Below are 27,046 nucleotides of genomic sequence, written 5' to 3'. Positions count from 1 at the left end.
AATGAACATACACAAGTTATATAAAAAAGAAAATCTGCAGTTGCTGGAAATCCAAGTAAACACATAACTGCTGGAGGAACAAAATCAGTTGAAGGTTAAGTCAGGCCAAAACCCTTCAGCAGGACTGGAGAAAAAAAAGATGAGGAGTAGGTTTAAAAGGTGGGGGAGGGGAGAGAGAAACACAAGGTGATAGGTGAAACAGAAGTGGGAGAGATGAAGTAAAGAGCTGGGAAGTTGATTGATGAAAGAGATACAGGGCTGGAGAAGGAGGAGTCTGACAGCAGAGGACAGAATGCCATGGAAGAAAGAAAAGTGGGGAGGAGCAAGGAACATCTCCAAAATCTCAAAAAAGTGTTAAAAAGATTGGAAGATTATGGGCTCTGAGCACAGTGCAACAAGTGTGAATTCTTTAAATCAACCATCACTTACTGTGGTCACACCATTGACACACAAGATTACACAAGTGTGCTGAGAAAATTCAAGCAGTGGTGAAAATTCGAGAATGTTGCACAGTTGTGGTCCTTTACAAGATTTATCAATTACTATAACAGGTATCTGCCAAATCTGGCTACTGTGATCCACCCCTTGCATTCATTACTACAGATCGGGAAGAAATGGTAATGGACAAAGCAGTGTGAGGTGGCTTTCCAAAAGGTACAGGAAATAGTGACATCAGGCACTGTACTCACACATCGTGATCCAGATCATCCAGTGAAACGTGTTTGTGATGCCTCGCATTATGGTACTGTATAGATGTAGTCACGTCACAGGTTATGAGAGATGGGAGTGATGAAAATAGCCTTTGCATCATATTCTCTTACTGCTGCAGAGAAAAAAATGGACAGATTGACAGAGAGGCCTTGAGTCTGGTTTGGGTGTAAAATGATTCAACCAGTATGTATAGGAGAGAGTTACCCTCATTACTGATCATCAGCTGCTGGTGTCCATTTTCAATCCACAGATGGGTGTTCCACTAACAGCAGCGACACCAATGCAGAAATGGGCTCTGTTTCTTTGAGGACACAATTACTAAATCAAATTCAAGCGGACGACTAATCATGTCCTGTTTGCCCTTGGAATAAGAAATACCTAAAAATATACAAAAGAGGACACTCCTCTTGATGTATTTTCCCTAATGCAAATCAGAAGTCTCCCTATTATGGCAGAGATGACCCAAAGAGAAACTAGAAAAGACCCCACACTGTCTCAGGTCAAAATGGCCACCCAAAATAGTTGGAATGTGCAGCAGAAATTCCAGTCCCCCCACTTATAGGAGCACTGGAATGAATTCCCCCATGACGGGGGGGGGGGGGTTTGCATTATGTGAGTATTGTGAGTTATTGTGTCATTAAAGCTGAGAGTTGAAGTGTTGGAGGACTTACATGCTGGTCATTTAGGTGTGGTCAAAATGAAATGTTTGACTCGCAGATTTGTTCGGTGGCCTGGGCAGATCAAGCAGCTTTCTATGCACTGTTTGGGATGCCTACACGTTCAGAAGATGCCAAGAGCAGTGCCTCTCCGTCCCTAGGAATGGTTTGCATTGCCCTGTCATGTTAATTTTGTTGGACCATTCATGGGCACAAATTTCTTGGATGCAGCTACCAAGAGGCTAGGTGTGTTCTCAGTAGCCCCCACTACAGCCTTGCACACTGCTGATATGTTGAGAAGCCTCTTCACAAGGTCTGGTGCTCCAGAACACTTCGTCAGTGACATGGACGACAGCTTGTTGTGATCAATTTCAGTCATTCCTGGAAATGCACCATACTACCCCGGTGCAAATGGTGTGGTGTAAAGGTTTGTCCAGAGTCTAAAGAACACACTGCAAGCAACATCAGTAAATCACACTACACTGACAGTGAACCAGAAACTTGCCAATATCCTCCTTGCGTATCGCAATGCAGCACACTCCACAATCAATAACTCACCAGCCATGCTGTTCCTGGGTCATCCCTTGTGCTCATGCTTGGATCCCCTCAATCCCAATCTCAGAAGGAGGATGCAGGACAAACAGCTGAGACAAACTGAAGGATTCTTAATGAAGTAAGTGTGATGTTTCACTCCTGGTGAGCGACTACAGATGTGCTCAAAAGTGGGTACTTGGCAAGATTAAGGACAGAAATGGACCACACTTGTGCACAGTGGAGATTGCACCTGATGTCATCTGGAGACAACACATCGATCAGTTGAGGAGAGCAGAGTCAATTGTTAGAGAAGAAATGTGTCCAGAGCTGACAGAACCACTTCCTGCAGTCCCAAAGTCAACTTCTACAACCACCACAGATTGTTTCACAGGCCCCAAAACCTGTGATCGTTTCATATTCAAAAGTCACACCTGCCAAGCAGAGTGATCCCCCTTGTCAGGAAAAACATTATCCAACAAGAGTAAGAAATCTTCCACAGCGATTAAATCTTTAGGCCTGAATGGGGCAATTTAAAATGTACTATGCTGTAGATGTTTATTTAGTAGTTTTATTATATACAGTAGTATACTGTATATACTGTATATAAGTTGAGATGCATTCTATATCAAGTTGGAGTTTACAGCTAAGCAAGGAGGAGTGCTATGTATTTAATATTTAAGTAACATTGTACACCTATTGTTTCATTAAGCATTCTTTGCTTGTTTAAATGATTCATTACAGGTTATATGTAAAATTATGTGAATGGCTTACATCATTATGCCACCAGGTCATATGTGCATGTCTCGCTAAATGTAAAAGCGAACATACACGAGTTAATTCCCAGCTCTGTGTTCTTTCTTTCAATTAGTTTTATGTTTTGGAGTTACAAAAAATAACACAGTGAACTTGAAATGATCAGAAATTCTATTCTCTGGGACCTGGAATTTTAATCTCGTAAAGGTGTATAGCCAAGAAGAAAGCAATCAGCTCATCATTTTCACATCAGCTAAAGTTTGCCTGTCCAGGCTGGTTTCACTTTCTCAGCCTTGCTCAATCGCCTTGTACAGACCCAAGTATGATTTACTTCAAGACTTCTCCCTTCTACCACTCCCTTGCCCAAAAGCCCAGCTATTCATACTAGTTCCCACATTAAATGAGAAGTGATGACCTGTTTCTTGCTTAAGTTTCACACTAAAGGAAATTCATTACTTGAAGTGGTCACATATTAGATGCTGAATTGCAGATTTTTTTTAACCAAGTCAGTCGCAGCACTGGCATTCAGGGCTCATTGACACCACAACCCCAAATTGAACACGTGAGGGGGCACAAATTTGACCATCTATTTTATTTCTGATTAAGTTCAACTGATATCATATATTAACGTGATAACAAAGGTTTTCAGTTTAAGGAAAATTTCTGTAAACCACTGCTTGACTAAAAGACTAAAATAGCCAATAACTTGATAAGCAAAAGTGGTAAAATGGAAATTTACTAATTACAATGGAATATTTGATTAGCATACAGCAAACAGCTTTATTTTCAATGGGAAATATAATATTACCATCCAGACAAGCCAGTAATGGAAAGAAATAGCTTTCTTCCGCTTGGTAATGTACAATACTTAAATATTATGCAGGTGTGTGCTTTGTTTTATACCAGGGAAGTCCGTGAATGGAAATAGGTGGAAAACATTTGTGATATTTACAAAATGGGCAGACTTTCTCCAAGTCCAAGCCTCTCCAAGGAGATGTTCATCTCTTAGATTTTGAAGCTTGTTAAATTTATATTTCTGCCTCAAATCCCTGGGTCTCCAGTCATTTTAGCATTTTACCCTTGCTGTCTTTTTACTATACCTCTACCAGCTCATCAGTTCAAATTTTAATTAGGTTCTGATACAATATCTCATAAGCCATATTCCTAGCTAGATTTGGAAGTACAAAATGTAAAATCAATGTACTGTCACATTCTGCTTTTTCTGCAGTTTCTCTCAAAGCTTTTAGAACCAGATTCTGAAAAAAATATTGATTATATTTCCTTCCAACTATAAACACGTAACTGAAATTAAATCAATTCATCTTCCAAGTGTGCTGAAAACCCTTGTTTACTTTCTCAATGCCTGGGGCAATACACTTCACACAAATGGATTATTATTGTTCTTGTTAATGATGAAATGAGGTCCTGCCAGAAATATTGTTACCTTTTTGACTAATAACATTTATTTAGTCAACAGTAAATGAAAGCACCATTAAAATAAGTGCAAAGTAATAAGAAGATATTTTTAGTTCACTTAAACTCAGCCAAGTAACAGGAAACAGGAGGGGGGAAGCAACACTGATGAAGAAAGCAATTGTATTTTGGTGGAAGTAGAAGTGAAGCTGGTAGAGCACAACAGATTCATTGGAAGTTTCTGTGGTGTATCCATCTGCACTTTCATCTCCAATAATTGATAGCTAATGCTGTAGGAATAAATATAAAGGTGTGCAGTAAATACAATTAATTTATTCTATTTATTGAATTATAATATAAATATTATTGCAATGCAGCAGATGACAAATTGCATCACAGACACAAAGTAAGTTTAGTGTTGTTATTTTTTTTAGATCTATTTTTACTGGCTCTGCCGAGAAACCAGTGCTTTTGAATGGTTTGCTGACCTCCTTCAATCCCTTGAGTCTCAAATGCTTGAAAGAGGCAATTCTGATTTCTTGAGCTACAACATTTACCTCACTGGATGGGATGAAAACCAGGTAACCATTTATTAATTTTACCACATTCATTCAGCAGACATTATCCTAGAAATCTAGATAAAAATAAACTCAAATCTGGAATCTAGTTTATCTCTTCCTATGGTAATGCAACAATCAATCTGGAGAGAACATGAGGGGACGTGGTGATAATGAGGGGCAAGATTTTCACACACAGAGTCGTGGGTGCCTGAAATGAATTATCAGGGGTAGTATTAGAAGCAGGTAGCTTGGTGGTACTTAAGAGGCTTTTATGAATGGAATGGAGGATATGGATGGTATGCAGGAAGAAGATATTTAGTATAAACTGGTATTAAGATTGGTACAACATCATGGGCTAAATGGCCTGTGCAATACTCCATTTCACTATGTTCTATGTTCTAATGAATCTGGCCTGGAGTGGCCTTTAAAGATCTACTTTACTGCATGGCGAAGGCCAAGTAACAGGAACAGACCCTTATCATTCTGAACAGCAATAGAAACACTTCCACACCCTGAACACTTCAGACCTAAGTAAAGAACAGCTAAGGCACAGGGGAGCTTGCAGACACTGGAAATCCTGAGCAACACACAATGATGCAGGAACTCCGCAGGTCACACAACATCTATAGAGGGAAATAAACAGTTTGTAGCGGTGTGCTACACGCAGCGCTGAAATAACGACACGTAGTCGATGAGCTGCAGTTGCAAAAGAGATTTATTCGAACTTCACGGCCTCGCTTTAAAGCCTTCCTGATCCTGCCCTCCCCGGGCAGGAATGCTGTATTCACAGTCCCATCCCGCGCGCGGGCTTTTCCCCTTGCTGGTGAAGCAGACTTGGCGCCCTTTTTGAGACTGGGTTCAATGCCGACGCGCGCCGATTTGTGAGCCAGTTCGAGTGCACTGGGAAGTGGGTCACCACAAGTTGATATTTTGGATAGAGACCCTTCATCAGCACTCCTGCTGTGAGCTATGTACTAACCTGGCAAATACCTAAATTATAATTTTTTTTCTTCCAGTATGATAGTAAGCCTATGTATAATTCATCATAATTGTTACGTATCCCGTAACTGGATCACTTACCAGCAAAGATAGAGAGGTCCGCTGAAGTCTGATGGTACCATTTTCAAACGTTTTTATTTATAAAGGGGCACAAAAGTAAGGTTAATACAAACATTCAGATAACATAAGTCGTCAATACTCAATCTAAAGCGCAGGTATAGTAATAATCAATAAGAAATAAACTCTATCGTTGTCTAGGGGTAATGTATATATTGTCCGTTGTATATCTGAAAGTCTCTTGCGGTCACTGCAGTTCCACCAGCTGCCGTCTTTTGTGGTGTCGCGTTGGTGCACTTTGTTAAAGAGAGAGAGATAGAGATTAAATGAAACAGTTACCCGGCGGGTTTTTCCAACCTTTAGGAGTTCGATTCGTCGAAGCCTCGTTGGGGAATGGACGCTCACTTGTGGCCTCCCCTGTAGCTAAGCCGTTCTTTCGTGGTGAGGTCGCCAATCCCAGGCAAGGAAAAGACGCACACGAACCCCACCACCGGCTGTCGCTATTAAAACGCTGTCACAGGATTTCTAGCGTGTCTTCTGGTGTATCTGGGGGGGGGCCGTCTTTACAACCCCTCTTTTATCTGAACTCATGGGGTCTCAGATGTCAATCAGGTTGGGATGATGCAATCTCTCTCCATCTCTCCACCCACGTTGCCCTGAGGGTATACACGTAGTACAGTTCCCAATTCACAAAGGTGTCTCCACGAGACAATGACCACAGTCGCCAGCTTTGCCTCGCCGTGAAACGAGGGACACCGCACGTATCTCTCTCTTCTCTTGGGTCATTGACCCCCCCCTTCACTAGGGCTCTGGCGATTCTCACAAAGGAGGGGGCTGGGATCATAACATAATAAACTTTAAATTTCAATTGTTTAGCATTTTTATTGTTGGATGAAGTTTGTGCTGCAATGTTCTTTCCATGCGAGGAATCATATAGATTAACATTTTTAAAAACCCAGAAGCTGAATGAACAATGTCAAAATTGACTCAGATCTGTTCTGTAGATTTGAATAAATTTTGTTCTGATCTTCATCAGACATCTGCAATATTAAACTTCCCCCAAATATTACAGAATTGAAACTTTCTAGTCATTCAATCAGATGTCAAAATCTGTTAAGTGTTAAACCACAGATAAAAACACACATATAAATAGACTTGAGAAAACTTGGTTATAGATGGGAAGTGCTTTGATTGCATCACATATGCAGGACACATTATGAACAACCATAAAATTATTTCAGATCAAAATTGGAGAGATCCACAACAGAAATAAACTCACAGACCCTTATGGGTTCAGCAAGAAAAACATTTGACTAGATTTGTCTCCAGGAAAGTGGGTGCATTCAGTGGCCAAAAGATCTCCTTGGATGCCACAATGGCTCTGGAGAAAAAAATCATTAAGTCCATCATCTGTGCCAGGTTAGGTCCCTCGACTTACACTTTTCTCCCCAAAGTCAGAAAATCAGACCTCTCTGAGTGTATGCCCAGTTACCATCTGAAAATTCTGCTTCCAGCATTCTTTCTTGTGTTTCTTTTGCGATCACAAGGCTCTGTTGGACATTGATTGCTGCAAGCCTGCTTCCCTTGTTTGGTGGTGAGCCCGGCGGTGAGGCAGCAGTGTTGCCTCAGTTGTAGCGAGGACTAGGCCTCAAGCCTCAGTTGTAGCGAGGACTAGGCCTCAAGCCTCAGACTTGCACTGTAGCCTGACGTCCAGGTTCAGTTGGGGATGGCCTCTCCCATCAGTACTGCCCTCCAATGTTGGATCGGTGGAATTACAGGCTAGACAGTAATTTGTAACCATCAATTGACAGTAACCATCAATTTGCGGGACTTGTTGCTCAGGTTCTTGGGCTAAAAATGTGTTTTCTTACATGACTGTGTTCTTTTTTTCCCTTCTCATTATTTTGAATGTGCGTGTATGTTTTTTCACCCAGAGGAATGCTGTCTCCTTCAACTGTATCCATGTATGGTTTGAATGAAAATTAAACTTGATTTGATTGGATTTCAGTGCCAGGGTGTTTTGATCTTAACAACAACAATGTTGTTGAAAGAAAAATCAAATTTCTAATCCAATTCTTTCACCACTCATTTTAAATCAGTGAACCCTGGTTAGCAAACCGTTTCCTGGAAGTACTTTTTTCACTCTCTCAGTTAAAATGACTCCTTTAATTATTTAATTTTTGTTCTGTTGTGAATAATCCTACATCTCATGCCTCATCATAAGCAAAGTCATACTTTCTTGGTAAATTCCCCAATAAATTTTTAAGGACCTTCCTTTTGTGAGGTTTAGAATACAATACAGATTTCATCCCAAGTCCAGCAGGAAACAAAAAAACTGTGTTTTTACCACACCCTCCAACATGGTCAGTATCCCATTCTTCTACTTAAGCATATTGTCAGATTGCCTCACCATGTTTGAAAGATTGTGGATGTCCACCTCCAGGTACTGTTAACCTTCTATGTTTTTAAATCAAAGTCACACTGCCCCTCCATGTTGTTCCTCCAAATGTACATCCCTTCCAATCTCCATGCATTAAATTGCATCTGCCACATATTGACAGTTTCTCAGAGTGTTTTCTTCTTCCTGAAATACGTTCCTATTTGCTTCACCATTTGTCATTTTGCTAAGTTTTATTTTTAGATAATTTGTTATTAAAATAGGCCCTTCCGGACCCATCATGCAGCACCACCCAGCAACCCGATTTAACCCCAGCCTAACCACAGGACAATTTACAATGACCAATTAAACTACCAACTGGTACATCTTTGGACTGTTGGAGGAAACCGGAGCATCTGGAGGAAACACACATGGTCACAGGGAGAATGTATAAACTCCTTACAGAAAGTGGCAGGAATTGAACCCGGGTCACTGGTACTGTAAAGCATTGTGCTAACCACTATGCTACCATGCCACCCCATCTGTTCACTTCAAAATTAAATTCCCTAGACATATCCATTTCATTTAAAAAAAAAAGAGAAACATAGCTTTTTATACTGGTGCCTGGAGAACTTCATAACTTCTGTTAAGCCAGAAAATAATCCGAATGTTACACCTTAGCTCTCCCTCAGACAATTACTGTTAATACCATGTGTAATTGTTTTCCCAATAATTCTGTTACTTATAACAATCAAGTGCCTTTCAAAATTCCATGTTAACATCTACTACAGTATCTCTTATACTTCATCAAAGAATGGAATTGGATTCATCAGATACCATTTGTTACAGTTTAAAAGATTTGAGAAGAAAGCCTCATTAATCTACACATCCCAAAGTGAGAATTAATTTGATGTACACTAGTCATTGGTCACCTCTGCTCTCACAAGGGTTTTTCTTTTAATTCTAATCAGACCTTTAACTTCCCCCTGAAGTTACTTTAACAATGCTTTTCTTTCTATTATATATTGCACTGAGAAAAGCTAGCATAGTAATACCTTTTCAGCTTCACAATTTTGGCTTTTAATTATTAGTAAGTTGTTGGCAGGTTTTGAAACTTTACTTTTAACTTGAAAAGGGATTTTTAGCTTCCTTTTTATGTTACTGGCTATAGCGTTTCTCTTACGTTCCATTTGCCCACATTACAGCCTCCTTCAGCTGCTCTTTTGCACATTTTGTATGCTTCTCAGATTTCTACTGTATTTTACAGAACTAGCTAAACCAGATCATTTTCAATTTCTTATATCAAACAGAATGATTCAGCACATAAACCCTTTAGTATGTTGTCTTTCTGAAATATTTTATTATTGAACTATCCCATTGCTCCCTACCTTTACTCCTTTCCTGTAACAAAACTTGAAAACATTGTAACCAGCAATGTGTTTTACACCCCTTCCTAGGTTTAAGCCCAGTAATGCAATTAATATTATAATTTGTGCCTAAATTCCAACATTGATGCACAGACCTGTGCTTTTCTTTATTTTCCTTCAATTCCTCCGCTTTCTACACTTTGCTTCTTCAATCTACAATGCTTTCTTTCTGCATTTATGACTACCGTTTTCCCGACAAACTAAAAGTTTCCTTCAAAGCACAACTTTACCTCCTAAGAGTGACACTGAATCTGGAACTGATCAGCTGCATCTCACCTGGTTGGAAGGTCTTTCCTGGTTTTGAAATTATCCCAATGCCCGGGGAATATAAAGCAATCCCTCCTGCTTTGATGTAATCACTTGCAAAATCTTCCTGTTTGAGTAATCCAGAGATCAGCAGCTTTGGGGTCCTGTACTTCATACTTTATCCAGCTTCTTACTTGGAGGCTTGCTGCACCACTGTTTTTTTTTCCATACGTATGACATTGGCTGCAATATTGGCTTCCATTATTATGCCTGCTGTTCCTTTCCTCACACCGGGAAGACTGCACCCATTCACGTTACAAGAAAACAAGTTACCTTTCTGTCAATTGCTGAATCTTCCATTGATCTCATTATGTGTCTTTGTGCATCTTTTAGAATGTATTACCTTATAGGAACCTCACAGATTATTCTCAGAGTGGTCTAGAATGAAAAGGCTGGTCCAGTGTTTCTGCCTTTACAAACCTTCATAACCATCAAGAGGCAGATCTGAGAGCTGACAAGTACTATGTTACAATTGAAAATGTGTTAAAAATGGATCTGGAAGTGAAAAATAAAATAGATTGGAACTTCAGGTATGATGCTCACCAGCTTTAATTTTAGATTAGTTGCCAAGTTTTAGTCCATTAGAGATTCAAATAGTGACAATTAATGTTAATGTCAGTACATGAATGAATCTATACCTTGCTATTTTAACCAAATAAAGTAGAATATTATATTTTTCATGCCTTATTGAATTGTAGCACTGATCAAAAGATCCATGCTCGTATCTCTGTTAATTTACTGATTGGTGTGCATTACGACACTAATGTTAAGCAAGTGTGTATTGTTGGATATTTCTGCTCTTGCTTGATTCAGTGGCACTCACTAATCCAGATGACAAATCTGCTACTCTTAGGCAACTCACTTTGCCATGCACCATGAAGCCCAAACCGATGTCATCACAGGACTCAAACAAAAGACATTGTACGGAAGGCCAAACTGGGAGATCGAATTCAAAAACATTGCAACCAGACATCCAAGGTAGGAGTGGTGGGCAGAGTTGCTGAGTATGTTACACAATTTTAAACATATCTCTAAATTTTGTGACAATGCAAAATTAGAGATTCTCTGTGAAATGGGTTGGTGACACAATATCTTTTTTACTGCTGCGCTGATTAATGTGAGAACTTGAGTTGCTTCTCCTTCTAACTAACCAGGTTGGATCTCCTTTTCGCTAGCTAGATGTGAATGCTCACTGCTCTGGGATATAGCTGCATGAGAGGCCACAGACATGACTTCCATTTGAACCTTGGAGAAAGCTTATGTTAGGAAATGGCAAAATGCATTAGATAAAACCACAATGTTTTAAAATTCCTTTAAAGTGTGTACAGTCTTTATTTGCTTGTAAGGGAAAATAAAAGATGATAATTAACAACATGGTGATATCTAACTGATAAAAGAATAATAATAACTGTCATATATTTAATACTATTTTGGATTCCAGGCAGTGTTGAGGATGTTTGGATGTCACTAATATAGAAAATGCTGAATTTATTGGCCTGGATTTTAAAGTCAGCATCTGCGCGATCTCAAAGGCATGGGTTTCCCTTGCGCAGTATCAGAAGTCAGTTCACAAACAGGAGAAAATCTGCAGATGCTAGAAATCTGAGCAACACTCGCAAAATGCTGGAGGAACTCAGTAGGCCAGGCAGCATCGATGGAAAAGAACATGGTCAATGTTTTGGGCCAAAATCCTTTGGCAGGACTGGAGAAAAAAAGTTGAGGAGTAGAGTTATAAGGTGGTGGGAGGTGGGGGGTGAGGGGGAGAGAAACACTAAGTGATAGGTGAAACCTGAATGGGAAAGATGAAGTAAAGAGCTGGGAAGTTGATTGGTGAACCGTTTCAGGCCGAAGCCCTTTGGCAAGACTGGAGAAAAAAAGCTGAGGAGTAGATTTAAAAGGTGGGCGGAGGGGAGAGAGAAACACAAGGTGATAAGGCCCTAAACAGTCCTTCCAGGTGAGGCGACACTTCACCTGTGAGTCTTTTGGTGTCATATACTGTGTCTGGTGCTCCCAGTGTGCCCTCCTGTATATCGGTGAGACCCAACGTAGATAGGGAGACCACTTCACCAAGCACCTAGGCTCTGTCCACCAGAAAAAGCAGGATCTCCCAGTGGCCACCCATTTTAATTCCACTTCCCAATCCCATTCCAGTATGTCTAGCCATGGCCTCCATCACTGTCATGATGAGGCCACACTTAGACTGGAGGAAAACCACCTTATATTCTGTATGGGGAGCCTCCGACCTGATGGCATGATCATCGATTTCTGGAACTTCCAGTAATAACCCCACGCCCCCCAGCTTGTTCACCATTTCCCGTCCCCTTTTCCCTCTCTCACCTTATCTCCTTGCTTCCCTCTGGTGCTTCCCCTGCCGCCTCCCTTTCCTTTCTTCCATGGCTTTCTGTCTCTTTCACCAATCAACTTCCCAGCTCTTTACTTCATCTTCCCCCTTCAGGTTTCACCTATCACTTAGTGTTTCTCTCCCCCCCCCCCCCCCCCACTCCCCACCTCCCACCACCTTATAACTCTACTCCTCAACTTTTTTTCTCCAGTCCTGCCAAAGGATTTTGGCCCAAAACATTGACCATATTCTTTTCCATAGATGCTGCCTGGCCTGCTGAGTTCCTCCAGCATTTTGTGTGTGTTGATCAGTTGTCAGGTGCCAGCCTAACCTGTTCTTCACTGTCTTGCAGCAGTGATGTTATCAAATAGGCCAATCAAACACTCATATTAAAGAATACTTACTGGTTATAAACAAGGAAATTTGGCAACAATCTTCAAGAAGCTTGAGGAAGGGACAACACAATCCACTTGAATGGCGCCTCAGAAGAGTGGACAGCCAGAGACATGTTCCCTGGGCATAAATGGTTAATAAAAGAGGGCAAAACATTAAGGTGTCTGTAGGAAAGTATAGGGGTGATTCCAGAGGCAGGATTTTCACACAGAAAGTGGCTGGTGTGTGGAACGTGCCACCAAGACGGTGGTAGAGGCAGATACATTAGGGACATTTAAGAAACTCTTAGATAGGCACATGGGTGAAATGCAAATGGAGTGGTGTGTGGGAGGGAAATATTGGAGTAAGCTCGGCATAGATCGTGGGCTGAAGGCATGTACCTTGTTGTACTGTTCAATGTTCTCCATTCTTTATTTATTGTTCACCTTATATCACTATTTCCCTTGTCCTTTACCCTCTTCTGCCTTCCACCTTATTACAGACCTTTCCTACAGTCCTTTCCCCGTCCCTATATTTGCTTTATACCTGTTACATCTCGAGAGGATACTTTTCTCCTGAGAGGTCATCAACCTGAGATGTTAGCGCTTTTCCTCTCTCACAGAATCTACCTACTCTACTGAATATCTCCAAAATTTTCATTTCATGTGTATTTCAACACCCTCAGAGCTATAAACAGCAGGAGTGCTTGAATACTTTGATACTGTGTCGAGAAAATATCCCGGAAAAACTGTTAGAATTGAATGGAATGCAGAAGTAATGATCTAATTAGAAAAAAAAGGATTTTTTAGAAAGAAAATCAGTAAAATGTTATCTTTATTTTACAGCACCAATGTGGGAGTCTTCCTCTGTGGGCCAGCATCTCTGGCCAAAACTCTAAATAAAATGAGCAGTGCTCATTCATCAGGTGATCCAAGAGGAGTACATTTTATCTTTAACAAGGAAAATTTTTAAGTTCTGGCACCAAAACTTTACTTCTGAATCCACAGTAGGTTTTAGCTTTTAGCAATGAACCTCACCAAACAGCAAGACATGAAGATCACACATCTGCTGTATATTGACAAGTTTTTTTTATTAGTTTCTTACAATAGCTCATAACTAATCCTTTGTTTGTTTTATGCTTGGGTTGTATCCTGTCCCAAAGGTTTTGGCATCATTGTTCCAGAATTAGCATTGTATGGATGTAAACTACGTGTAAAAAAGATACAATTTAGGATACTTGTCTAATCATGTCTGTGTCATAAAGCTGGATTCATAGTCCTGTGCACTATTGTGTGAGAGAATCGAATTCAACGTGATTACTTTTTGTTGGTTTGAAGTATGCTGTATATTTACTCAGGCTTTCCATGTCTGTAGAAGCTTGTGGATCTTTAGATCAACTCAACCTGGACAGGAATCACATGTTCTTGGTTCTCCTGGGTGCTTGTTTCTGACTCTTCTTGTCATTTTGTGCGGCAGATCAATCACAAGGGCAGAATAATAAATCCATCATATCATGTTTAACAAGCCCATTACCAATACAATATCAATCATCCTCAATAACACAGCCTAGTTGCCAGGCATTTGGAAACTTCTGTCATTATCCCGTGTTGCACACACCCCTCTGAGTACCTGTTTGTTTTCATTCACTTCCCCTCATCGCCACTTCAGTTTGAAGAATAATGAAGAAACTTATCACCAACCCTGTACTAAATACAAGAACTACCTTTCTAACAAGTAGCCATATGATGACACTTTCACAGCAACCATGTCTTTTCCTTGACTTTTAGGTAACATAGGGTGAAATTCACAATAAAAATATGCTCTTCCTCAGACAGACTAACAACCTTGTTGCAGTTAAGAACCAGTAACTTGAAAACCATCTGACTGCAGCAAAATCTATCTAAGCCCAGCACCGAGTCCCAGTAAATAGGTTACTTTTGTTTATGTTGCTTTGCAGAAGGTAATCTTCCAATACTGAGTATCACAAACCAACACAAAAGTAATAAATTAGATTTTCAGACTCTACAATAATAAAAATGGTTAAAAAAAAAAATTTAATTGGATACACAGGGGTTTCGAAGCCGAAGGAAACAGTATGTTTCTGAAGATGTTAAGTGCACATATACCTGATGGGAAATAGATATTGGGAGGCCTTGAAAGTTGGTGAAAGGAAGATGAAGAGCTCCCGCAGACCACTAGGATCATGCAGATATGTATCATCTCGACAATTCATTCTGGCCTCTCCTCACACACTTCAACTTACTTAAGCCCATCACCCATGCTGGGGCAGAGGCTGCCCACAACAGCTCATAAGAGTCCTCTGTCCAGAGCCAGTCTTTCAAATTGTCCCCAGGTGTAGCCCATCTTCGAAGATCCTTCCTCTATCAGAGATGAAGACCTTGGAGCCTCTGTAGCTCTGTTTTTTTAGCAAAATGGAGTTGCTAGCCCCATGCCCCCTGCTCAACCCTCCTCACTTTGCAGCTGGACTTGGGACCGTCCATGGTAGAGTTCACACACTTTAAGCAGGTCCTGATATTCATCTAATATTCAGTCAAATCTGAGCTTTATTTCAAAAGGGACATTATTTCAGGTGGTGGCAATGTACATGAAGTTCCACTTTATATCATATCTGACAAAAGATCAGATATTTCAAGTACAAGAGTTCAGATTTAATATATAAAATATATAAGCTGTCTAAAATCTGTGTTATTTGCTCAAACTTTCTTTTTGAATTAATATTTCACAATATATAGGCTGATACAATGTCATATAACTTGATTGAACAAATTATATTAATCTTTACATATTTGATAATAATTGTTTAAATAATTTGAGTAATGAAATTTCAGCTTTGAGAATTAAAGAACAATTTTGTTTAATTTAGCAGGAGTCATCACTGTGTTGTCTAAATGAATAGAACTTAAGAGATATGGAAATAAAGTTTTCCAAAATGCTATTATTATTGTTACTGATGAACAAGTCTAAAATAGGGAAGTGAATTGCTTATGATTTCTTACAGTGCTACAGCGGCAGGTGATCGTAGTCATTCCTTCCAGGCACATGGAATGTTCTTCTCAGACTGCTCCCCTGACATTACCATTTACTGCTCTTGAAAAGTGAATTAATCTTACCTTAATTTCCCACTCCTCTCTTTCCCTTATGAATACTGCTGCGTATTTAAAGGAAGACACAGGAGAACGAAAATGGGAGTATGTCTTTGTGTTTACTTTAAGCAAGGCGCACAATATGCAATTCACTTATTTATACATATAACCCGTAATGACTAATTTAAATGAACAAGAATGCTTCATCAAACTATATATATATATATACAAGATTATTAAATTATTCCTGAAACATTAAATACACAACACTCCTCCCTGGTTAGCTGTGAACTCTAACTCAATGCAGAATGCATCTCAACTACAAACGTTTGTATATGCATGGTATATCATATAATATAACTGCTATATATGAACATCCACAGTACTGTAAATCCTAAATTCTTGCATTCAGACATAAAGATTTAACCATTGTTGGGGATTTCTTACTTCTGTCTTTCCTGACGAGGGGGAATCACTCTACTTGGCAAATGAGACCTGTGGTTGTGAAAACAATCCCACATTCTGGGAGTTGACCTTGAGACTGCAGGAAGTGGTTCTGACAGCTCTTTCCTTTCTCTCCTTTTAGTTTGTGCAGCTTGATCTTGGGAAGGTGCATTTAGTTCACTGGAATATTCTCTTATAAATCCTTCTATTGCTCCCTTTACGATTTGACCTCTTCTTTTCCACATCATTCACATCCATATCCATATCATCATCTGACAAATCCTCTGTTTTTATATCTCCATTGACTTTTTTTTGGCCTTCTATTTCTCCAGCTGGGCTTTGGTACTTGCATCTACTTTTAGAAGAAGCGTTTGTCTCCATCTTGAAGTTCATGTAATAACCTTAATGCTCACAGAGCAGATTCTGGTACTTTATACTCACGAAAGTCGAATGCTTGCAAATTTCCTGAAACTCCTTGAACTCCCTTCCAGCTTAAGACACATTTCGCAAGTAACTGCCCGATTAACATATCAGAAGCTCTCTCAGATATGTTGTCTACAAACACTGTTATGGTTGGACCACTGCTTTTGTCACTTTTAGGCTTTCACTCAGCATCATGGTGTCATGGTCCAGTCCGTGTAGACCGCGTTCCGGTTCATGGTCCGGTCCGTGGACTCTGGACTCCGGGTTTTCTGGCTGTCCGTTGTTTCAGTTGGGCATAATCACAGGCACCTGATTCTCATATTGGGGGTGGAATAAAGTGGCCCTGGGTTCAAGTGTGGTTGCTGGTTTGTCTTGTTGGTATCCTGTTCTTGCCTCTGTGGGGTAAGTCAAGCTGTTCTTGCCATTACCCTATGGTGGGATCTGTCCCTTCCTGTCCTTGCCTCTGTGGGGTAAGTCAGGCCATTCTTGCCATTACCCTATGGTGGGATCTGTCCTTGCCTCTGTTGGGTAAGTCAGGTTGTCTTTGCTGTTGCCCTGAGGCTGGACTGTTCCCTTCCTTCCCTCTGAAACCCTGACAGCTACCCACGTCTGTGTCCTCGCCTGTATCGCCATCAAGTTCAGCTGCTGGAGTGAGACTGGAGCCTTGCCACGCCTACAGAAGGAACTATCTATTGTTGAGTTTGGAACTGTCTCTTTGTGTCCCTGTATTTAGTATCCTTGTATGAGTCCTGGCCCTACATCCTGTTCCCAAAGTGGGGTCCCAGCTCTGTGTTCTGTGTTCCTGTGCTCAAGTCCAAGGCTCCGAGGAGGATCCAGTCCGTGTCCAAGGCTCCGAGGAGGGTCCAGTCCGTGTCCAAGGCTCCGAGGAGGGTCCAGTCCGTGTCCAAGGCTCCGAGGAGGATCCAGTCCGTGTCCAAGGCTCCGAGGAGGGTCCAGTCCGTGTCCAAGGCTCCGAGGAGGGTCCAGTCCGTGTCCAAGGCTCCGAGGAGGATCCAGTCCGTGTCCAAGGCTCCGAGGAGGGTCCAGTCCGTGTCCAAGGCTCCGAGGAGGGTCCAGACCGTGTCCAAGGCTCCGAGGAGGATCCAGTCCGTGTCCAAGGCTCCGAGGAGGATCCAGTCCGTGTCCAAGGCTCCGAGGAGGGTCCAGTCCATGTCCAAGGCTCCGAGGAGGGTCCAGTCCATGTCCAAGGCTCCGAGGAGGATCCAGTCCGTGTCCAAGGCTCCGAGGAGGGTCCAGTCCATGTCCAAGGCTCCGAGGAGGGTCCAGTCCGTGTCCAAGGCTCCGAGGAGGGTCCAGTCCGTGTCCAAGGCTCCGAGGAGGATCCAGTCTGTGTCCAAGTCCAAGTCGCAGCCTAGGCCCTGAGTCCTGGCCTCATCCAGGGCTAGTGTCCATGTCCAGCTACGCCTCTCTCCACTTCTGCTTTGCTGTCCCTCGACCCAGGCTCTGCGTTCTTGCTCTCCCTCAATCAAGACCAAGTCTGAGCTTCATGTCCTCGTCCAGCCCTGGAGTCCCGCGTCCTGCCCCCATGTCCAGTCCTCACCTGGATCCAGAGTCTGAGCCCCAGTCAAGACTCAGGTTCTGGGTCCCTGTCCAGTCTCTGGCTCGGAGTCCTTGTCCAGGTTCCTAGTTCCTCATCCAGGTCCCACTTTCCTACTCTAGTCCTAGCCTATGCCCTGTCTTATAGTCTTGTCCAGGACCTGTGTTTTGTCCAGCGTCTTTTCTTCCCCACTTCCCTTGCTTTCCTGATACACCTAGTCCTCTCCCTAGTACTTCAGTGTCTGTGTCTTGCATTTGGGTCCGTTCCCAATGCCCACCTTATGACACATGGTCCTTCCTTGGTCCAATATACTTTCCAGGCACAGAGGTTGCCACAAACCACCTGTTTGTCCTCTTGGGCAATGGTTCATGGTATTCGGCATGGAGACAGTTGTAGCATTATTCTATGCATTCCTTAATTCACTTTCATTTGGCTTCATTGTAAGGGATGTGACATGCAAATTGTGGATGAACTTCCAATCGAGTTGTAGTTGTCACACCCCCACAATGCTGGTCCTCCCTTTTCTTCCAAACACAAGCTCAACGTGGTTTGTTGGTTATTGTATTTCACTATTACGAATGTCATTCTCACAGGAGTTATACTTTCTCCAGTATGTCCTTACTTGAATATCTGCAAGCTTCAGTTTAGTATGTTTGAAATGCCTCTCAAATTCACCTTGTGGAATGACTGAAACAGTGTCTAACTCCATTTTAATTAATTTGCTGTTCACTTCTCGTAAGTCATACTGGTTGTCTATTGTTGATGTTCACACTGTAAATCTCAAGGCTGCACAGTCCTGTATCAGTCTCAGGTTTTTCATCAACAGCATGCAGATCAGTGCTCTTTTTGAAACTACAACTTGACTTTCAGCTTTCTCTCTTCTCCATGCAGTCTATTTTTGTCCCAACATACTCTTTGTATGTGACCTACTTTGTTGCATTTTCTGCAAGTTTTATCTTTAAACCTGCATTGATCTGGTGTATTTGAGCCCCTGCCACAATGATAACACAATTTGTTCATCCAGGCAGCCATGACTGTGTTGTTACTACTTTTGTGGGTTTGCTCCATAAAGAAATGTTAAACTTGCTGGCTCTCCACTCAGCCTTGGATCACCTGGACATACCAATTCTTACCTCAAGCTGCTGTTTATTGATTACAGCTCAGCGTTCAACACAATCATACCCTCAGTTCCAATCATCAAGCTCCAAAACCTAGGCTCCTTTCTTCCTCACTGGGAGACCACAGTCAATGCAGATCACTGACTTACTGTCAGTCAGTGTGTTGCCTTTATGGCATTTGTTTAGTTTATAATATTTTCACTTTAGTTAAGGTTAGGATTGTTTAAAGCAAATTCGTTGTCTGTGATATATCGCGGCATGCGATGACGTCACATCCGGTTTCGCCACGTCTTGTGGGAAAATACCGGTTTGGAGAAACGGGAAGGAGGGGGCTCACATGTGCAGGATCAGCGCAAGAAAAGTTTCGCACTAGAAACTCAGTGAAGCAACGCCGTAAGTTCATGAGATAATCGATGTGTTGAATTAAAATGTTAATGCTGATTCTGTTAAAAGTAATGACGGTTGATAAGATTTATGTTTTTGTTAGTTAAAGAGTTGCGGATAGTTTGTGTTGAAGTGTATTTAAAGCAGTCAATGGCGTAGGTAGATTCCGACTGTATGCTGCATTTTAATGTAATGTAGTTGTTGTAGTTTACTTTTGCAAGTATTTACGATGTAAATGTGATATCAAGAAGGAAACAAATACTGTACAAATCTTGTATTGTTTTATCAACAGTTTTCACCATACGTTAATGTGGAAGAGTGAACAGTAAACGGTTAATCTTACTGCGATCCTGTTTTCATTGACTACGGTTTACCTCGGTGTTTAGTTCAGCGTTCTCTTACACCTGAGTGAGAACACTACAGTGAAAAGGCGGCAGTATCAGGTGTTTCAAGTGCTGCAATGACAACTCGATCCAGCATCAAGTCGTTGCCATCCAGCGACATGGGCAGTAGGGCATCATCAAGTAAGGTCGCCCATGCAAGAGCTAAAGCAGAATCCGCCAGGGTGCGAGCGCTCTACGCCAAACAAGAAGCAAAATTGAAAATGGAAGCGGCTGCCAGAGAAGCCAAAAACCAGAAGGAAGCGGCTGCCAGAGAAGCCAAAAACCAGAAGGAAGCGGCTGCCAGAGAAGCCAAAAACCAGTTGGAAAGGGCAAGGATAGCGTCAGAGTTAGAAGTGCTGACGCTACAACGAGAAGCAGAAGCTGCCAGGGTGGAAGCAGAGTTAATAGAAGATGCTGAAGAAATGCATGTTCTGGATGACATAAAATCTACTTCAGAAAAGATCAGATTGGAACGCACAAGCGACTATGTCCAATCTCAAATAGACTGGAAGATTCGTTCTTCCTCTCCATACTTATTTGATAACGTCCCATTTCATGAGGAGTCTCAGAGAGGCCCGATTGCATCACATCCATCCGAGGAAGACAACTTACCCTCGCAACTCCGTGATGAATTCAAGAATGAAAGGGCTGATAACAAATACTTCTCGACACCAATCTTACCAGATTTGGCAAGAAGAGAGCCAAAGGCCGAATTCAGAACAGCAAATTCCATAACAGATGTACGCCCTCAGTCGTATACCCGCCAACATATTCCCACAGCCCGCATGCCACTTGCAGTTGAACCCATGGCACAGTATTTAGCACGACGAGATCTCATCACTTCAGGACTATACCAGTTTGACGATAAACCTGAAAATTACCGTGCATGGTACTCCACATTCACCAACGCTATCGACGGAGTCCAGCTCAGAGCAACCCAAGAGTTGGATCTTATGGTGAAATGGCTGGGAAAAGAATCATGCGAACAGGTGAGACGCATACGTTCAGTGTACATCAACAAACCCGAGCTAGCCTTAAGCAAAGCATGGGAGAGACTTCGGGAGGGCTATGTGGCCCCCGAAATTATTGAAGTGGCGCTATACTGACATCTGGAAAGTTTTCCTAAGGTGTCAGCCAAGGACCACACTAAGTTAAGAGAGCTCGGAGATTTACTCATGGAGATTCAAGGCGCCAAAGAAGATGGCTACTCAACTGGTCTAGTATACCTAGATACTCCATACGGGATTAGACAAATCGTGGACAAACTTCCATTTGGGCTGCAGGAAAGGTGGGTGTCTGTTGCCTCAGAGTACAAGGAAGACCACAAAGGTCGATTTCCTCCCTTTGAGTATTTCACTGGGTTTGTGTACAAGGAGGCGAAGAAGCGAAACGACCCTAGCCTCATGGGTCCAGGAAGCAGTACAATTTACACCAAGCCAGATAAATCCTCTTCGAATAATCTCAACATTAATAAACCAGTCTCAGTGTTTAAGACTGAAGCCTTTACAACTAACAACGACCCTAGCAAGAATTGTCCATTGCGTAACAAACCCCACCCCCTCAAAAAATGCAGAACATTTAGGGAAAAACCCCTTGAAGAGAGGATGGCCCTTCTCAAGGAGAAAAAAATATGTTTTAAATGCTGTTCCTCTACCTCTCACCTTGCTAGAGAGTGTACGATTGCCGTGAAGTCCCCGGAATGTAATAGCACTAATCACGATGGGGCCATGCATCCCAGCCCGTTACCGCAAACCGACAACGCTCCTTCACCCCCACAACAGGACGGCGGGGAGGGAGAGGCTCACTCCACGACAACCGTTGTCAGCTCGAGCTGCACAGAAGTTTGTGGTCAAGCTCAGTCAAGCCATTCTTGTTCAAAGATCTGCCTCACTAAGGTGTACCCTAAGGGAGCCAAAGACAAGGCCATCAAAGCCTATGTAATTCTGGACGATTAGAGCAATCGCTCACTAGTCAGTCCAGAGTTCTTTAACTTGTTCCACATTGAAAGTAATCAGTTCCCATACTACCTTAGAACTTGCTCAGGCAGTGTGGAAACTTATGGAAGGAAGGCAGAAGGCTTCCAGCTCGAGTCCCTGGATGGTAAAGTCGTCATCTGTCTCCTTCCACTCTTAGAGTGCAATGAAATTTTGAATAACCGCACTGAGATCCCGACGCCAAGTGCGGTGCTACACCAACCACATCTCCACCACATCGCCAAACACATCCCAGAACTGGATCCAAAAGCAGAAATACTCCTGCTATTAGGAAGAGATGTTCTCCAGGTGCACAAGGTTAGGTAGCAGGTCAATGGACCACACGACACCCCCTTTGCCCAACGCCTGGATCTGGGCTGGGTGGTGATAGGAGAGGTGTGCCCTGGCAATGTACACAAACCAACGGTTAACACATTCAAGACCAATGTGCTAGAGAGTGGCCGCCATTCAATTTTTCAACCCCGCACAAGTGTCATGTGTATTAAGGAAGCACGACAAGGTTTTAACAAATGTAAAGTAACTGACGAGACGTTGGGTCAGTCAGTCTTCGCTCAAACTGAGCATGATAATAAACTTGCTCCATCAGCTCAAGACGCCATTTTCTTAAAAACAAAGGACACCAAGGTCTTCAGAGATGAAGCAAATAATTGGGTCGCCCCACTACCTTTCAGAGAACCACGCCAGTGCTTGCCAAACAACAAAGAGCAGGCAGTCAAGCAGTTCATGCCCTTGCAAAAAACCCTGAAAAGGAAACCTGAGATGCAGCAACGCACCCGATTGACCCACGAGGTACTGTGCACACTAATGGCAGAGGTCACAGCCATTATAAATGCACGACCACTCCTACCCATGTCTTCTGACCCGGAAAACCCCTTCATACCCTCGCCATCAATGCTCCTTACGCAGAAGGCAGGAGCCCCCCTCCACCAGGGAACTTCTCTGATAAGGATTTGTACACAAAGCAATGGAGACAGGTCCAGGCTCTGGCAAATCGGTTCTGGTCTCATTGGAGACAGGAATATCTACCTTTGTTGCAACACAGACAAAAGTGGACAGAACCCTGCAGGAATCTTCAAGTTGGAGATTTAGTCCTGCGCAGGGACAAGCAAATCGCCCGCAACAGCTGGCCAATTGCCAGAGTCACTGCCACATTCCCTAGTAGGGATGGACATGTCAGGAAGGTTGAGTTGAAAACTACCGACCAAGGTGTTGTGAAAATTTACCAAAGGCCAGCTACAGAAGTCATTCTACTTCTACCTAAGGACTGATTTAGAGACTGAAGTTTTGTATTATGTTCATTGTGACCTTACGAAGGTCAAGCTGGGAGTGTGTTGCCTTTATGGCATTTGTTTAGTTTATAATATTTTCGCTTTAGTAATTCGTTTGTTAGCATTTTTTAGTTAAAGTTCGGATTGTTTAAAGTAAATTCGTTGTCTGTGATATATCGTGGCATGTGATGATGTCACATCCGGTTCGGCCACGTCTTGTGGGAAAATACCAGTTTGGAGAAACGGGAAGGAGGGGGCTCACATGTGCAGGATCAGCGCAAGAAAAGCTTCGCACTAGAAACTCAGTGAAGCAACGCCGTAAGTTCATGAGATAATCGATGTGTTGAATTAAAATGTTAACGCTGATTCTGTTAAAAGTAATAACGGTTGATAAGGTTTATGTTTTCGTTAGTTAAAGAGTTGCGGATAGTTTGTGTTGAAGTGTATTTAAAGCAGTCAATGGCGTAGATAGATTCCGACTATATGCTGCACTTTAATGTAATGTAGTTGTTGTAGTTTACTTTTGCAAGTATTTACGATGTAAATGTGATATCAAGAAGGAAACAAATACTGTACAAATCTTGTATTGTTTTATCAACAGTTTTCACCATACGTTAATGTGGAAGAGTGAACAGTAAACGGTTAATCTTACTGCGATCCTGTTTTCATTGACGACGGTTTACCTCGGTGTTTAGTTCAGCGTTCTCTTACACCTGAGCGAGAACACTACAGTCAGCACTGGTGCACCTCAGGGGTGTGTGCACTGACCTACTCTCTCTACACCCACAACTGTGTGACTAGGCACAGGTCAAACGCCATTTATAAATTTACTGACAACATAATTATTGCTGGCAGAATTTCAGATGATAACAAGGAGCTACATAGATCACCTGGTTGAACGGTGTCGCAAAAACAACCTTGCACTCTACACTACAATGAAGAATGCCTATGTTCTTTTCCAAGACCACATTTTGTCAAATCAGACCATTTGGCTGTACCTCTGCTTCCTGCATACAGGCAGAGCCTAAAAATCAAGGCTCCAGAGATCAAGACAACTAAACGGGAAGCAGACGCGCAGTTTCAGGATTGCCTTGAGTCAGAGGACTGGGCCCTGTTCAAGCACTCATCTGAAGATCTGAATGACTACACTAGGGTTGTAACAGACTTTATTAAACAGCTGCAGATGAATGCATCCCCACAAAGTTGTTCAGGGTGTATGTCAATCAAAGTCCTGGATGAATCATGAAACCTGGAATTTGCTGAAGACCAGATCAGAGGCATTTAAGTCTAGGGATCAAGAATGCTACAAGAGGTGCAGGTATCATCTCTGGAAAACCATCTCACGGGTGAAGTGGGGATTCTGGATTAGAATGGAATCGACTAGGGCTGCTCAACACTGTGGCACGGTTTAAATGCCATAAACTCTTACAAAATTAAATCCAGCAGAGTTTCACTTCCAGATGAGCTCAATGCCTTCTATGCCATTTTGACCACCAGAATGGGGAGGAACCTCCATGTCTCCAGTTTCTGAAGATGACATGCAGGCTGCCTTCCAGAGAGCGAGTCTAAGTAAAGTATCTGAACCATATGGAGTACCTGGCTGAGTACTAAAGACCTGTGCTGACCAACTGGCTGGAGTGTTCACAGACATCTTCAATGAGTTACTCTGGTGGTGTGTGGTACCCATCTGCTTCAAGCAGGCTTCTATCATATAGGTGACCAAGAAGAGCGTGGCAACATGCCTCAGTGACTATTGCCCAGTGGCACTTGCCATCATCACCTCAAAACTCTAAGATCTGGATCTCAATACCCCCTTGTGCAATTGGATCCTGGATTTCTTCACTTGCTGACCCCAATCACTTCAGTTTGGCAAAAACATTTCCTCCATAATCTCCATCAGCACAGGTGCATAGTAGAGATGGGTGCTTAGACCCCTGCTCTGCTCACTTTACACTGATGACTGTGTGGCTAAGTACAGCCCCAACACCTTATTCAAGTTTGCTGATGACACCACTGTCATGGGCTATATCAAAGGTGGTGATGAATCAGCATACAGGAGGGAGATTGAAAATTTGGCTGAGTGGTGTCGTAACAACAACCTCTCACTCAATATCAGCAAGACCAAGAAACTGATTGTAGACTTCAGGAGAGGGAAACGAGAGGTCCATGGGCCAGTCCTCATTAGAGGGTCAGCAACTTTAAATTCCTAGGTGACACTATCTCGGAGGACCTGTCCTGGACTCATCATATAAATATAATTGCAAAGAAAGCACAACAGCACCTCAACTTCCTTAGGAGCCTTCGAGGATTCTGCATGTCATCAAAAACATTGGCGAACTTTTATAGATGTGTAGTGGGAAGTGTAATGACTGGCTGCTTTACAGCCTGGTATAGGAACACTGGTGCCTTTGAGCAGAAAATCCTATAAAAGGTAATGGATTCAGCCTAGTACATCTTCGATAAAGCCATCCCAACCATTGAGTACATCTACTTGAAATGCTGTTGTAGAAAAGTAGCAGCCATCGTCAAAGATCCTTACCACCCAGGCCATGCTCTTTTCTCGCTGCTGCCATCAGGTAGAACATATGAGTCTCAGGACTCGCACCACCAGGATCAAGAGCAGTTACTGCCCCTCAACCATCAGGCTCTTGAATAAAAGGGGATAGCTACACATATTCCATTCAGGCGTACCCACAACCAATGATCTCACTTTAAGGATTCTTTATCTTACTATTTCATGTTCTCGTTATTTATTGCTATTTACCTATTTTTGTGTTTGCCCAGTTTGTTGTTCATTGATCCTGTTCTATAGATTTGCTAAGTATGCCCACAGGAAAAAGAATCTGAATTGTATGTGGTGACATGTATGTACTCTGATAATAAATTTTACTTTGAACTTTACACAACGTCAGTAAGACCAAGGAGTTGATTGTGGGCTTCAGGAAGGCGAAGTCAGAGGAACACACACCAGTTCTCATCGAGGGATCAGCACTGGAAAGGGTGAACTGTTTCAAGTTTCTGGAGATCTATCCTGGGTCCAACATATTGATGCAGCTACAAAGAGGGCACGACAGGAGCTACTTTTAGTCGGGAATTTGGGGAGACTTGGTGTATCACCAAGAACTCTCGCAGATTTCTACAGGTGTACCGTGGGATGCATTCTGACTGGTTGCACCACCATCTGGTATAGAAGTGCTATTGCACAGAATAAGAAACAGCTACAAGATGCTGTAAGCTTGGCCTGCTCTATCACGGGTGCTAGCCTCCCCAGCATTCAGGACATCTTCAAAAGGTGATGCCTCAAGGTGTATTCTATCATTAAGGACCATCATCATCCAGAAAATGCCCTTTTCTCATTGCATCCGTCAAGGATGAGGCGCAGGAGCCTAAAGAAACACGTTCAACGTATCATGAGCAGCTTCTCCTCTGCCATCAGATTTTTGAATGAACAATGACCCCATGAACACTACCTCACCATTTCTCTTTTGCTCTCTTTCCGTACTAACTTAATTTAACTTTATATATGTATTTCTTAATGTAATTTATTGTTTTTAAAATTGTGTATTGCAATGTACTGCTGCCACAGAACAAACTTCATGACACATGCCAGTGATATTGGACCTGATTCTGATTCGTTTCCTACATTTGTTTATTTTAAGTATTAGAGGGTGCCTATCCACAGTCAAGCAACCCAATGAAGCTTCCCGATTTATCCTTCATACATTTATATTTCCTTTGTCCTAGTTTTGGCCTGAACTACTTCACTTTCTGTCTTAATGAAGATTCCTATCATGTTATGGTTACTCTTTCTTGAAGGACTCCATGCAGTAAGGTTGTTAATGAACCCTTTCTCAATGCACAATA

General features: G+C 42.2%; 2 protein-coding genes across 2 annotated transcripts in view; both read left to right on the top strand.

The window, feature by feature from the left end:
• The window catches only part of cybb (cytochrome b-245, beta polypeptide (chronic granulomatous disease)), a 37,039-nt gene extending 20,868 nt beyond the window's left edge, over positions 1-16,171 (top strand). Inside the window, exons 11-13 of the mRNA XM_073045572.1 lie at positions 4,502-4,648; positions 10,647-10,771; positions 13,352-16,171. Coding sequence (XP_072901673.1) covers positions 4,502-4,648; positions 10,647-10,771; positions 13,352-13,478 — 399 coding nt within the window. The 3' untranslated portion in view covers positions 13,479-16,171. The remainder of the gene's footprint in view (positions 1-4,501; positions 4,649-10,646; positions 10,772-13,351) is intronic.
• A 2,007-nt stretch (positions 16,172-18,178) lies between these two features.
• LOC140727799 (uncharacterized) lies at positions 18,179-26,082 on the top strand. The gene is made up of 2 exons (XM_073045571.1): positions 18,179-19,546; positions 19,830-26,082. Exon 2 carries the CDS (start codon positions 19,998-20,000, stop codon positions 21,024-21,026), a length of 1,029 nt encoding a protein of 342 aa, XP_072901672.1. The 5' UTR covers positions 18,179-19,546; positions 19,830-19,997; the 3' UTR covers positions 21,027-26,082.
• The last annotated feature ends 964 nt before the right edge of the window (positions 26,083-27,046 follow it).

Source organism: Hemitrygon akajei, chromosome 5, assembly GCF_048418815.1.
Source record: "Hemitrygon akajei chromosome 5, sHemAka1.3, whole genome shotgun sequence".
NCBI lineage: Eukaryota > Metazoa > Chordata > Chondrichthyes > Myliobatiformes > Dasyatidae > Hemitrygon > Hemitrygon akajei.
Note: the sequence above shows the minus strand (reverse complement) of the source record. Positions and strands in the feature narration are given on the sequence as shown.